At 40.3% G+C, this 13,733-nt stretch overlaps 1 protein-coding gene across 8 annotated transcripts in view; it reads left to right on the forward strand.

The window, feature by feature from the left end:
* The window catches only part of LOC119476897 (solute carrier family 23 member 1-like), a 13,212-nt gene extending 7,633 nt beyond the window's left edge, over nucleotides 1–5,579 (forward strand). For all 8 annotated transcript variants that reach the window (XM_037750523.1, XM_037750524.1, XM_037750527.1 and 5 more), the window contains 9 exons: nucleotides 1,289–1,448; nucleotides 1,669–1,850; nucleotides 2,128–2,248; nucleotides 2,379–2,535; nucleotides 3,974–4,227; nucleotides 4,311–4,475; nucleotides 4,554–4,662; nucleotides 4,809–4,904; nucleotides 5,017–5,579. In XM_037750523.1, coding sequence (XP_037606451.1) covers nucleotides 1,289–1,448; nucleotides 1,669–1,850; nucleotides 2,128–2,248; nucleotides 2,379–2,535; nucleotides 3,974–4,227; nucleotides 4,311–4,475; nucleotides 4,554–4,662; nucleotides 4,809–4,904; nucleotides 5,017–5,291 — 1,519 coding nt within the window. In that variant the 3' untranslated portion in view covers nucleotides 5,292–5,579. The remainder of the gene's footprint in view (nucleotides 1–1,288; nucleotides 1,449–1,668; nucleotides 1,851–2,127; nucleotides 2,249–2,378; nucleotides 2,536–3,973; nucleotides 4,228–4,310; nucleotides 4,476–4,553; nucleotides 4,663–4,808; nucleotides 4,905–5,016) is intronic.
* The last annotated feature ends 8,154 nt before the right edge of the window (nucleotides 5,580–13,733 follow it).

The following is a 13,733-nucleotide window of genomic DNA, read 5'->3' on the forward strand; positions in this document are numbered from 1 at the left end:
GAGGTTCATTTTGACCAAATACCTGTAAAACTGATGACATTCCCATCAGCTTCAACTATGGCTTTAGAGCTAGCAATGTTAGCATGTTGACACAGTAAACTAAGATGGTGAACATGTAAACATTATATACTATCTCCTAGAGAGGCGAAGTCCGTCCTCTTACAGTGGACCCCATGGGACCTTATTTCGGAAAAAATATGTAGGCTACAGTAGCCAACGGCGAGAGACAAATATTTTTTTGATTCTGTTTGAATTGCGTCATGAATCACACATATGATGTTTGTCAATTTAAAAGATAATTTTACAAGACAAGAAATACTCAGTTTGTCGCAGGTTTGTCGTAGTATCATTTAGTTTTGTGTGAAACCGCTCAGTGAACTACATCTCTTGTCTCGCACAACATACGTCACCAACACTAGCTAGCTAGCTAGCTAGCTAACTTAGTTATGACCACGTAGGCCTACAAATGTAACGCTATTACCTAATATGTTTTATCCAGCAACTTTTGATCTTTTAATCAACCGGGAAGCGAAAGAACGAGCAAAACCCGTTGCTGGTGTGAGTACAACCCTGGTACAAAACACACAGGCATCGTAGCTTCAGAGAGAGAGACGTCACTTACGCGACCTTTGGTTGTGTAGTCTTTCTAAATTTTCAAAATTATGTTTTAAATCGACAAACATCACATGTGTGATTCATGGCACAATTAAAACGGGATTGAAAAAATATTTGTCTCTCGCCATTGACTTCCGTTCATATTTTTTTTTTCAAAAAAAGGTCCAATGGCAGGACTTCACCTCTCTGTAAATCAGCATGTTAACATTGTCATTGTGAGCATGTAAGCATGCTGACGTTAGCATGTTGGCACAGTAAACTAAGATGGTGAACATGTCAACATTATAGCCTATCTGCTACAAATAAGCATGTTAAGATTGTCATTGTGAGCATGTAAGCATGCTGACGTTAGCATGTTGACGTTCGCATGCTGGCGTTCGCATTTAGTACAGCCTCAGCTTGTAGTATGGCTGTAGACTATAGTCTTTTTACTTTGTAGAAGAAGGTCTCACCCATTATTGTGCATGCTATTTGATATACAATTTTAACTAACCTTAATAACAAAAATAGATTCAATAAGAAGAAAATGAAAAATGTCCATCAAATGCAAGCTAACCAGTTGGATACTGTACTGTTTAGTAGTCTTATACATCAGTAGACGTGGCGTCCTTTAACTGCTTTGTCTCATTCAATGTCAGACAGAGAATCCTTTCTGTTTATGTCCCACTTGTAGGCTTCCCATCCTCCAGGGGGCCACATTTGCTTTGTTGACCCCCGCCATGGCCCTGTTGACCATGCCAGACTGGAAGTGCCCAGCTTGGACCCAGAACGCCAGTCTGGTCAACACCTCCTCACCTCTCTTCATAGAAGTGTGGCAGACCCGCATGAGAACAGTGAGCCTGCACATATGCGCATTCACAGATCTGATAGAAGCTTAGCCAACAAAGACGTGAAACAGCACTTCTGTGGAGCTCATGATTAATTCAGCAAAGCTTCTGTAGCTTCCACTCCGGGAAGTAACCAATCATTTTGGTGTTGTAGTCTGCCACTCAACCAAAGAGAGAGTGATGACGTTGATGCTAATGATCTTGATTGTTGTGTTCCTGTCCACAGCTGCAGGGCTCTATCATGGTGGCCTCTCTCCTCCAGATCCTGGTCGGTTTCACTGGCCTCATCGGCTTCCTCATGCGCTTCGTTGGCCCCTTAACCATTGCCCCCACAGTCTCTCTCATAGGCATGTCACTGTTCGATTCAGTCGGAGCCACGGCTGGCAGCCACTGGGGCATCTCTGCTATGTACGTAAGCGCTCGCTGCCACGGTGAATGCCTCTTTGCTCGGTTGGAAGGGAAATGTTTTTACTGTGTGAACCGGCAGTATTTGCATTTAGCACTTTCTCAGGAAGAAAAACACTAAAAACACTAACATTAAAAACTGAACTAGCTCTTTTGAAATTGAGATTAGACAAGCTAGATTCTCCTTCAGTGGAGAATGTGTCATCACTGGCCTGTTTCAAGTATATCAGTCTCTAATTTTGCATCATCATGCTAACGACAGTTCTTCTCATACACACAGGACCACGGGGCTGATCATCCTGTTCTCCCAGTACCTCCGTCGCATACCGATCCCTGTTCCTGCATATAGCAAAGCCAAGAAACTGCACACCTCAAAGTTCTATATCTTCCAGTTAATGCCTGTATGTTCTCTGGAAAGTCATTACAATACTCTACGTTATTGATGGCAATGTATATTTTAAAACATTTTTTGTTGTATTTTATGGTTACTCGGAAATACTGACACTGATACTAATATTATATATTCATTAGATTCTGCTGGGCATTGCGGTCTCATGGTTAATCTGCTACATCCTTACCATCTCTGATATCCTTCCATCTGATCCAGCCAAATATGGCCACCTGGCACGCACTGATGTGAAGGGAGATGTGGTGAATGAGGCTTCCTGGTTCACCTTTCCTTATCCTGGTAGGTCCACATCACCACTCCTTATCTGTCAGGGAGATAAGAGAAAGTAAGAGGTATAGTGGGTGTACAATCAAATATTCACAACATTGCTGAAAGTATTTAGATGTAGACTTTTCTGTTAGTGAACATGCTGACGTATTTTTGTGGGCAGAGCGTAACTGGAGGCAGAGTAATTCTCTGAACCCGTTAGCTAACGTTGGCTGGAAAGTTTTGTTGGCTTGTTTTCAACAATGGCTGACGAAAATACTGAATAGGTAGTAACTTACTCTCCGGAACCGTGAGTGTTACTTGAGAAAGTTATCCTTTCGGGACCAGATTGGCCGACCCCTACACGCGGACTAAATGGCCAGACACCTGATAGAGAAGCCAAGCGAGCATTGTAGCCTTAGAGAAACTCAGGGTGTATAAATCTTTGAATGCCTGTAACTATCCTGCAGAAAAAGTTGCTATTCCAGCACTGGCAATTTTTGCCTACACTGCAAAGCAACCCAAAAAAGTCAGTCAAAAAGACAGTCTTACAATCTTGGTGAAGCATTTCAGAAATAGAGAGAAAATGAGCACCATCTCTAATATTTAAGCCTTCTGTGTGAGCGGTGAGCTCACTGCTGCGGTGCAGCAGCCGTGATGGCTGAGTCAACACATTCTCACATATTGACGCTTTGTCAGACCACTCGGTGCCACTTTTCGGTCGCAGTAAACACATGTTTAACGTTGTGAATTAAAGAAAAACTCCTGCTTAGGTTTAGGCAACAAAAACACCAGGTTTAGGAAATAACATGGTTGGGCTTAAAATTACTACATTAGTGAAAATGTGACTCGATGTTGTGAACAAGGGACACTAACGAACTGCTGTAACTGCATTATTGTAACGTAAAAGTGAAACTTAAAGCACGGGACATGAACAGCGGTGTCCTGGATGTCACCATACTCGCTCCCGGCACACTTTCTCTGAGTGTTTACTATTGCTGCAGATGGGTTTACATTGTAGTTAGTTAAGACCCGGTGTGTTTCATACCGCCGCTAAAGGGTGTCTTGTGCAGCGGTATCACACGCTGACAGCCGTGACAAAGCCTTGGTTTTTGATGCCCTGGGAATAAGAACGGGCTGGCAGCGGAGGTTAACTGGAGTCTATGCTAAACTGTTGGCAAAAGTTTCTCTTCATCTCTGAAATGCTTCGCTGATATTGAAGCTCGCTACAGCCTCGAATCACAGTTTGTCATCTCAAAGGTATGTAATACAATTTCAAGTTAGAGCCATACTCCTCTAATTCTGGCACCCAACAACACAGCAAGACGACATTTTCCATATATACCTTTGGCCTACTACTACTCCTCTGACGTGATTTGTGTTTGCCTCCAGTCTTTGTTTGGTTTTGCCTCCAGCTAAGATGGTCTATTTATAGACTATTCAATAAACACTATATTGACTCTTCATTCAGGTCAGTGGGGCATGCCAACTGTGAGTCTGGCAGGTGTGTTTGGGATGATAGCTGGAATAATATGCTCCATGGCAGAGTCTGTTGGCGATTACTACGCATGTGCCAGGCTGTCAGGGGCCCCTCCTCCCCCCAAGCACGCCATCAGCCGGGGCATTGGTGTCGAAGGGCTCGGAAGTTTGTTGGCAGGGGCCTTTGGCACAGGCAACGGCACTACCTCATTTAGTGAGAATGTGGCTGCTCTGGGTATCACCAAGGTAAGATATTGACGTCCAACCCTACAGTTTAACCTTCATTTCAAGCGAAACTGTCATATTTCAAACTGTTTGTGTTACAACAGGTGGCCAGCCGAACGGTGATTCTTGTGAGTGGAGCTTTCATGGTTGTGGTAGGGATGCTGGGTAAAATCGGAGCCATCTTCACCACCATCCCCACCCCTGTGATGGGGGGGATGTACCAGATCATGTTTGGAGTCATAACTGCAACAGGAATTTCTAACCTGCAGGTAACATATGATTTGATATTCAGTCAAATTGTTTCCAAATGCTTTGCTACTGTTTCACTGACACTTCTCGTTTTACAGTCCACAGACATGAATTCCTCCAGGAATATATTTGTTTTTGGTTTTTCTTTGTTTTCTGCACTCGTCATTCCAAACTGGATAAAGAAGAATCCTGATTTCGTAGAAACAGGTATCTACCAGGAAATGTTTTCATTACTTTTTAACAGCTTGCATTCAGTCTTGATTAGAACAGCAAGTGATGCATATCAATCTGAAAGTATTTTGACTGTATTGCACTCATATTTTTTCCCCTCTTGCCCTTGGTGTGTAACTCAGGTGTTAAAGGGGTAGACCAAGTGTTACACATATTACTGACCACACACATGTTCGTGGGAGGGTTTCTTGGCTTCTTCCTAGATAACACAATTCCTGGTAAGCTGAAATGGAAAGTTGTTATTGAATCAAATAGCATTCATGAATGTAACCTATGCGTTATTATAAAGAAAACTGTGGTCTAATAGTCTTTCTTATACCACTGTCTTAGGGACCAAACAAGAGCGTGGCCTCTTACACTGGGACAAAGCACAACTCGAGGACTCTAGCTCCACCTTGGGAACTGAAGAGGTGTATGACCTCCCCTTTGGCATAACTTCTTGGCTTTCGTCCCGATCGTGGGTCCGTTACGTCCCTTTCTGCCCATGGAAGGGTAACAGATCTGAGTGCAGGTCGGAAGACAATAATACCCCACAGGAGCGGAGGAGTGAGCAACTGTTCGATGGCAAGGAGGTCACTGATGAATTTGCTCTAGCGCTGAGGTAGAGGTGGTGCAATAAAATGAAATAATAAAAATCATATATTTTTAGGTCCCACGGCTGTTTCTAATTAAACAAAGGTCACAGAAATATTGTCTCTGGGATCTTTAAGCTAGCCATCACTGGTTGATAGGTGATTACAGTAAGTTTATGTATTGTTAACTGTCGATTTGGATGTTTAACCCATGTTTTCACTATTCTGGTCTGAATACGCTGAGAGAAATAAAAATATCTGTGAACTGGAGCTCTCACATTCTGTCAACACCAATTAAAAGAGAACCGCTAAATGATCAAAGTGTTACTATGTTCCACCATTACTCTGAAAATCTTCCAATAACTCACAGCCGGTCAACACCAACACATAGACAGAAAACTAGAATAATGCGTTCTTCATTCTCCTCTTTCAAAGGAAATTAAATTTAGCCCATGGATAACTGTATTATCACACAGCCCCTATCTTCACACTGATCTAAGCAGCTGCTTAAAAAGCCACCGCAGCAACCCTCTAGCTGTTATTGTGTTTCCTTTTCCAAAAGCAAACAGAGATAACACATCTATCTTGTCAATCTTTTTCTTTGACCCCCATGCCTTCGTCTCTTTCTCTGTGTATTCATTTCCTCAGCCTTACCAGCTCTTGACAGGCAGGTGGGATATTGCGTAATGCTTTGATCAGTGGAGCCATCCGTTTTCCCCGAGGCCCATTTGGACCACTGGTCAACGGTTGGCTGCACACTCTAATGTTATTTCAGGATGGTACAATAGCACGGTTGTAATTTGCACAAAATCTCACCTTTTCTTTGGATGTACCTCACTGAAAGCGCGTTACAGAATATTACATTTTGTAAGCTGGTGTTGTGGAAAGGGATTTTGCGCAGTGATTCACAATAGGGTTTTATGTAACACTGTGCCGGCGATCTGCATTTCAATGGGAAATGGTAATGATAACTCAGCAATTCTCTGCTCATCAGAGAAGGCTTCAATTTACCAGCACCTCATTTTTTTCTGTCTGTGAGACTTCAGCCTTGAGGAGTTGTTTTTATTTTTCTTACCTCATCAGTCTTCCTCAGCTTTCAGGCATTTTTATAAGATATATTGTTGAAAGCGCTCAGACGCCAAAGTTTATCTTTTGGACATAAATATTGCCGCAAATGGAGTTAGGAGAGCAGGGAGAGAGACAAACAGAAGAAATGATGGAGAGAAAGAGACAGAGATTGTGTATTCATGAGCAGTAGATGAGGATCAAATGTGAGAGACTGCTCTACACACTCCCGCTGATTCAAATGCCCACATAAGTAAATATATTTCAGCTGATCTCATTTACGGTACCCACATTCATATGACTGACTTTTATACACTGCAGTGGCTTCATATTACTTCTCTGCAATGTGGGCTGGGATTTCAATATGAACTGCTATTTTTCTATTCTTACACTGTAAACAATTGCTGTTAATTTACAGCAGGATTTCAACAGTATTAACCTGTTATTGCTAGAAACAGTGCTTTACTGTTAATACAACTATAATGCATTCTTAAAAAACATCACTTTTCTGCTGATCAACTGTCTAAAGGATCATCAGTAACAGTTTCTTGCAGTATTTCTTTAATTCTGGGACCTGATCTGCTCATGTGAGGCTTGTACATTGTACATGATTGTAAAATCAGTGAATTAGCTCTGTTCTTCACTCACATGTTGTTCTGGTTTACATTCTGTGCTTGTAGCCAGCTAGAGACACACATTCTGGGAAAAGTGTCAACAAGTCTATTATAGCCTTAAGTGCCTTTAATTGTATTTATTGTGACTATTCCTATGTCTGTAACCTGCTAAGTCTATTCATCTAGGCACAAAATAATGTTGTAAAAAATACAACCTAAATAGTGCATTAAAACAAATCAGTAAGATAAAAGAAAGGTGAAAAACAGCTATATAATGTATCTTTAAACAGTAAATTAACTAAAATACTGTGAAATTAATAAAGTTCAAACAGTATTTTTCATTAACAGTACAAAGCTGTAAATTTCAGCGACAGTATAATAATGTTAATTTTACAGTAACATAAAGGCAACCCTGCTGCCAGTTCTTTACTGTTATTTTACTGGGAAATTATTAACAGTGTAGAAAATGGATTTAAGCTAACTTGTTTTTATTTTCTAATCTTTAACGTTTTTATGTTTTTATAACTGTTTCAATTATGTCTTAATGTTCTTTTGCACTTTGTCGCAATGTTCTTGAATGTTTATGTAAAGCACTTTGAATTGCCCTGTTGTTGAAATGTGCTATACAAATAAAGCTGACTTGCCTTAAGCATCACAGGGAAAAAAATATGATGTAGAACTAGATACAACTTCAAAAATAAGAAGGATGTATCTATAACTGTTACCCAGCAACTTGTTTAAGAAATCAACTTGAAATGTTTACCATATGTTTGTGCACACACTCTCGGGATATTTTTCAGTTCATATTCAGTATTAGAGTTCTGGCAAAATGCAGCAAGAAACTTGGTGTTATGTGCTCACACAACCAATGTGTGAGTGCATAACACAGTGGTAGATTATCATAATATAAGTTAGGTTAAGCCTCGGGCTCTTTTAGTGAGCCATAAGAATCAGGTCTGTTCATTTGCTTGAGCTCAGAGGCGGGAATATCTGATACCTCAGTGCTCGGAAATACTGGATGAATCAGCACAGTGAGTTGAAACTGGCTGTCACGATTGAGCTTGATCAGAGGGAGAATATGGTGACTATAGAGAGCTGCAGGAATGAGTCCTAAAATTCGGAAATGAGATAGCATTTTAGCACTTCCGGTTCCTTCGTCTGGAAGTCAATGGGTTTTTAGTTAGATGCTTGAAATAAGGTCTTTGTTTAACACATATGTAACAGATCTTGTTACATATTTGTGAATTGTCTTCTGTGGATTACAACTATTATCTACGGATCTGCTGCGGTACCAATCGGACAAAATTCTGTAAACAAACAGGAGGGAAGTTACAAATGTCATGTGGCCTACAAATCCACAGGAAGCGATCTGTAAATGCGAAATAGATGCACAAATGTGCAGATATCACTTTACATATAAACCTTAAAATACGTATTTACAGAGTAAGTTATGCGTATTTGCAAATCGCCCTGTATTTTTGTGGATGTGACTTTACACAACACAAATACAAAAACACATGTTTGTGGATAGTGAAATATTTGCGGATCATGGTATACATTTGTGGAATGTCTTCTGTGGGTTACAACTAATAAAGTCCAATAAAAACTTCCATAGTTTACACCTGAAAATTGAGTCACTCGTTTGATCATTAACATAACTCCATTTAAAGCATTATGAAGTTCTTAGGGAGCATTTACATCTAGCCACATAATGAAAGGCTTGCTAACGTGCCACCCACCAAAGAGTCTTAAGACAGAAGCCAGAGAGATTTATTCCTCATCCTGAATTACCTGCCAGCTGTAAACTACAAGTCCCATTCCACAGCAGGAGGATCACACCTCCCATTAGCCTGGGCATAGTGCCGACAGCAAATGTGAGATCCGTGGTAGTCAGGAGGCCCATTTGGGACAAGAGCCTCTGTAAAGGCATCAGCTTTGCTGTCACCAAGTGACGAGTCTTTGAACTGTGTGTCTGTGTACTCAAGCCTTTGCTACGGTTAAGGAAGAGGCCAGAATAAAGGCTTCATTGCCCTCTTGTGGTGAAAAGATATGACATTCATCCAGCTCTATCTGTCTACCTTACAAGAGGCCTTCTATGAATCTCAGCATGTCAGTCACACGGGGCACATGACATGGTAGGAAAGAGAAGAAGTGTGTGCAGTTAGAGGAAACTAAGGAGACGTTTCTGTGTTTCTGTGCTTTACCTAATAAGTTGAATTTTGATGGCACGTTTCACAACTGCTGCAGGCTCGGTGGGGCCGGGAGGCACGTCGGCTGTAAGCTCGACGGTGGGCAGACTCTGAGAGGGAAGGTTTGCTGGAAGTGGATTTTTGGGCAGATAAGCCGTTAGCCACAGAGTCTGATTCCTGTAGAGAAGAAGGATTTTTGTTTTTTGAGTTGTTTTAGCATGGGCTTGGTTAGTGAAATTGGTTATTATAGTAAGTACATATTGTTTAACAAGCTCAAATCAGCAATGTTTTTAATGGAAACAAGGCATTAACTAGACCCACCTGACTTGACCAGTGACTTTTAGTAAACCCAATTCAATGCGTCTTCACATGCTAGAAGAGATGCTGCATCTATCACTCCAATCATGTGATCAATGGCTGTTAGTTCATCTTGTTTATAGAATATACCAATTTACAATTGCATAACATCTGTGTGCTTTATCAAATATACAAAGATAATTTATGATATTTTGTATTTGATGAGGAGCACCGACAATATTTTAGTACAATTATGAATTATTCAAGTGGCATAATTTTGTTCTGTTTGGCCACTCGATTTAGCGTCGGCTGTGATTCTGCTAATTTTGCTGCAGCCTCCGAGGACTGTTACTCCATAATTAACAATGATTGAGACATGTATACAGAAAAACACACATGTAAATGAACGAGGTTGTGACTCTGTAATGAGAGCGCTGCTGGGTGCTGAGAAATAGCCTGAAATATTCATAAAGCCGCAGTCTCTCTTCACTCATCAAGATTTCTCTCTGTTTCCTTTACTCTTTTATCAACTCCTCTCATGCCTCTCTCTCTCTCTTTCTCTTTCTTGCCATCTCAAACCACTTTTCAGCATTGATCTACTGTTACAGCCCCGTACACGCACTCTGGCAGCAAGTTAGCTCTCCAAACTTTTCACGCTTGAAACATTCAGCGCAAAGATTTTCAGCCTTTTTCCCAGGTCAGATGGATAATTCTCTCCCACCCTGAGACCTGCCCCTGCCTCATCAAAGCGTTCCCATTGGTCTTCATTAACAGAGCCAGACAAGAGGTGAACACAGCCTACTTTAAGGACCAGCTCATCCCAAAAAGAAAACTCACATCATTCCCATTGTACTCATTAGTACTCTGCAGTGTCTGCCTTAGCCAACACAAGAGGGACCCTGTAATCCCTGATTCATCAAAAGACTTTGTTTCCATATATGTAGGATTTTTATAATAGGCCTGTTGCATGTCAGAGATGAGGGACTGCACCGTGAGGAAGCTTAAATCCTGATGGTGTATTTTTCTGGAAAAGCGTGATTCATTTATACTGCAATGTTTTTTTTCATCCTTGCCTCTCTACGGCATGGTGTATTATGTTCCTTTGAACACTGGAGGGAGCTACAGGCTTTAGTTTGGTTTTCAGTCAGAACCATTGCATCATACTGTGTGCAAAGAAGGCTCACAATCAGTGGTGCAACAATTCGTCAGCTCTTTTACTTAAATGTAAAAGTGTAAAAATACCCTGTTACAAATTAAAGTCTTACATTCAAAAGTTTACTTAAGCAAAAGTACAGAGGTATCAGCATCAACATATACTTAAAGTACCAAAAGTAAAAGCACTCATTATGCAGAATGGCCCATTTCAGAATAATGCTTAATGTTGCAGCTGGTAAAGGTGGTGCTTATTTCAACTACTTTATATACTGCTGGGAAGCTTGTGAATTTGGGATCAAGTCTCATCTTAATCTTTAGTAATATTCTATCTATCATAATTAATTTGTTGATTATATTTTGTATTATGAATCTGAATCTGCAAAGTAACTTGTAATTAAAGTTATTAGATACATTTAGTGGACTAAAAAGTACAATATTTGCCTCTGAGATGTAGTGTAGTAGTTTTCTAAAGACCCTCAGGGGTATTGATAATGTGCCAAGAGTATGTAAGTAAGAGTATGTTCACCCACTGCTGACGTTTCCTCATACACATAAATAGCCTACATACACTGTCCAGAGAGACAGGTGGAGACAGAGCAACATGTCCTGCTACAATGTAACACATATGAAGAAATTAGGAACAAATTCTTTACAAAAATAAATGTAAACTCCAAGATTTTGATTCCCTCTCTGAACAAAATACAACATCTACTTAGAGAAAATAGGGTCACCAGCATAGAAGCTGCAGGATATGTCAGTGCATGTCACAGCCTTTAAGAGACAACCACAACAACAACACATAATAGATGTAACTCACACTCTGCCTTTTATTTACTCCTCTACTTTTTTTTTGTTGTTTATTACATTCATCCTTTGATATTGCAATATATTGTTATTAATTGTTTTTTATTTGTTTGTTTGTTTGTTTTATTAACAAACATTAATTACTTCTTTATTATTTTCTTCCATTTACATGCATGTTCTTTTTAAATATCTGTATATTGTAATTTGCTTAATGAATTGTATATATATGTTTTTATTTTGTTCTTTTTTTTAATTTGTATGCACGTGTTTAACCATATTTCAGTTGTGCAATTGGAGGGTTTCCTAGAAGAGGCCTTTCCTAAAATAGGACTTTGTTATTGTGTTGTAAATCATTCCTTCTGGTGTTCTCAGTCAACAGTCAAGGATACAATGTTCTTGACGTGGCTTTCACAACATGCCCTCCTACTTAAAGGACCACTCCTACCTCCTCTTCAAAACAAGTCATATTTTCACCCAAAATGTGCGAGTTTATCTATTTCTGCTAACACGTATTACCTTTACGCTGTAAGAGATCATTTTAGTTAACGTACATTTCCCTCCACTAACTTTGTCAGTGTTAGTGATGTGTTGGTCACGAACGAGCTGGTTCAAAGAGCCGGCTCCCGTCCGAGAGCCGTTTTTTTTTTTTATCTTTACTTAATTCAAGGCAGAATGATAGGATGATCTTCTCCGCGCGGTCTACAGGTACAGAGCAGGAGGAAGAGGAAGAGAGAGAGAGAGAGAGAGAGAGAGAGAGAGAGAAAGGAGTGCGGTGCGCGAATAGCAGACGAGATGAGTGACAGTCGGAAACGAAGCAGCATGTAAAATTATGATATTCTGGAAATTATGAGGTTTAGTATGATTATATTGAATAATTTAAGTGATATATGTGCATACATACTAATCATAGGTCAAAACAGCGCTAAATTTGGCTGAATTATAAAAGGCAGAAGTGGTAAAGATGAAGAGCCGTTTGGGAGCCGAAAGAGCCGGCTCTTCTTGGTGAGCTGAGCCAAATGATCTGGCTCACTAAAAAGAGCCGAATTCCCATCACTAGTTTAGCACAAGCCAGTTGATGCAGCATTCGAACCACCTCGTAAATTCTTACGCCGTAGTTACCTTATTATTCTCGACTCATTTGATTGACAATGTAATTTACGAGTACCGTATATGATGTTTGTTGCTAACAATTTACTAAAAACTAATTTACCGTCATCTGTTCCACTAAGATCTTGGGCGCATGATTTTTCTTTTTTTTAAAGGAACAACTCTCCTGTTTGTTTACATTTTTTTGGGGTCGACATGTGCGTTCAGCTCGCAGTAGCGGTGTGCCCGAGGGTACGTGAATGCAGCGTGACAGACGCAACACGGATCCAGAACAGGGCGGTATGAGCCAGCTTTGTCAAGCAGCCACCGGAAGCAACAACACAACACGAAATGATGGAAATGATACATTCAAAATAAAAGTGCTAAATACCAGTAGGGAGATGAAGTATTTGAGACCATGTTTGAGACAACATCTTGATCATATTGACTATTTGTTACATTTTCTTATATTATTTATAATATATATTATAAATAATAATTTGCGCACTCCACTCAATTTATCTAATAACTTTAGTTACAAGTTACTTTGCAGATTCAGATTCATAATACAAAATATAATGAACAAATTAATTATGATAGATAGAATATTACTATAGATTAAGCTGCGACTTGATCCCAAATTCACAAGCTTACCAGCAGTATATAAATATATATAAAGTAGTTGAAATAAGCACCACCTTTACCTGCTGCAACATTAAAGTAATGAACACGTTCATGCATTAATAATTATAATCCAATAATATAATAAGAACTATTCTGAAATGGGACATTCTGCATAATGAGTGCTTTAAATACTTGAGTGCTTTAAGTACAGTGGACGTTTGTGCAGAAATAAATGCTTCAGCTCCTCCAGACCAACAGAGGTTTCCCGTGTCTTGTGAAGTGACGGGGCTCCGCAACGAGTTACGTTATTGTCTCCGATCGGGTGCCGGTGTCTCCCCTGTTCCCTCCGGCCGCAGTCGGGAGGCCGAAGCAGGAAAAGCCAACACTAGGATCAGCAGTGATTCATGTAGAGACCTTCGTCTGGTCAGCTAACATTACTGCCAAGCAGGTGAAATATAGAGAGATATTGTGGTTTTAGCTGACGTGTGTCGCCTCACTGTGTCGTCTCACTGTTTTGAGCGATGCTCGGCGGCTGTGGCTCAGAGGGTAGATCGGTGGTTCGATCCCCGGCTGCTCCAGGTCACATGTCGATGTGTCCTTGAGCAAGACACTTAACCCCAAATTGCTCCCGGAGGCATAGC

This window comes from Sebastes umbrosus, chromosome 18 (assembly GCF_015220745.1).
Source record: "Sebastes umbrosus isolate fSebUmb1 chromosome 18, fSebUmb1.pri, whole genome shotgun sequence".
Taxonomy (NCBI): Eukaryota; Metazoa; Chordata; class Actinopteri; order Perciformes; family Sebastidae; genus Sebastes; species Sebastes umbrosus.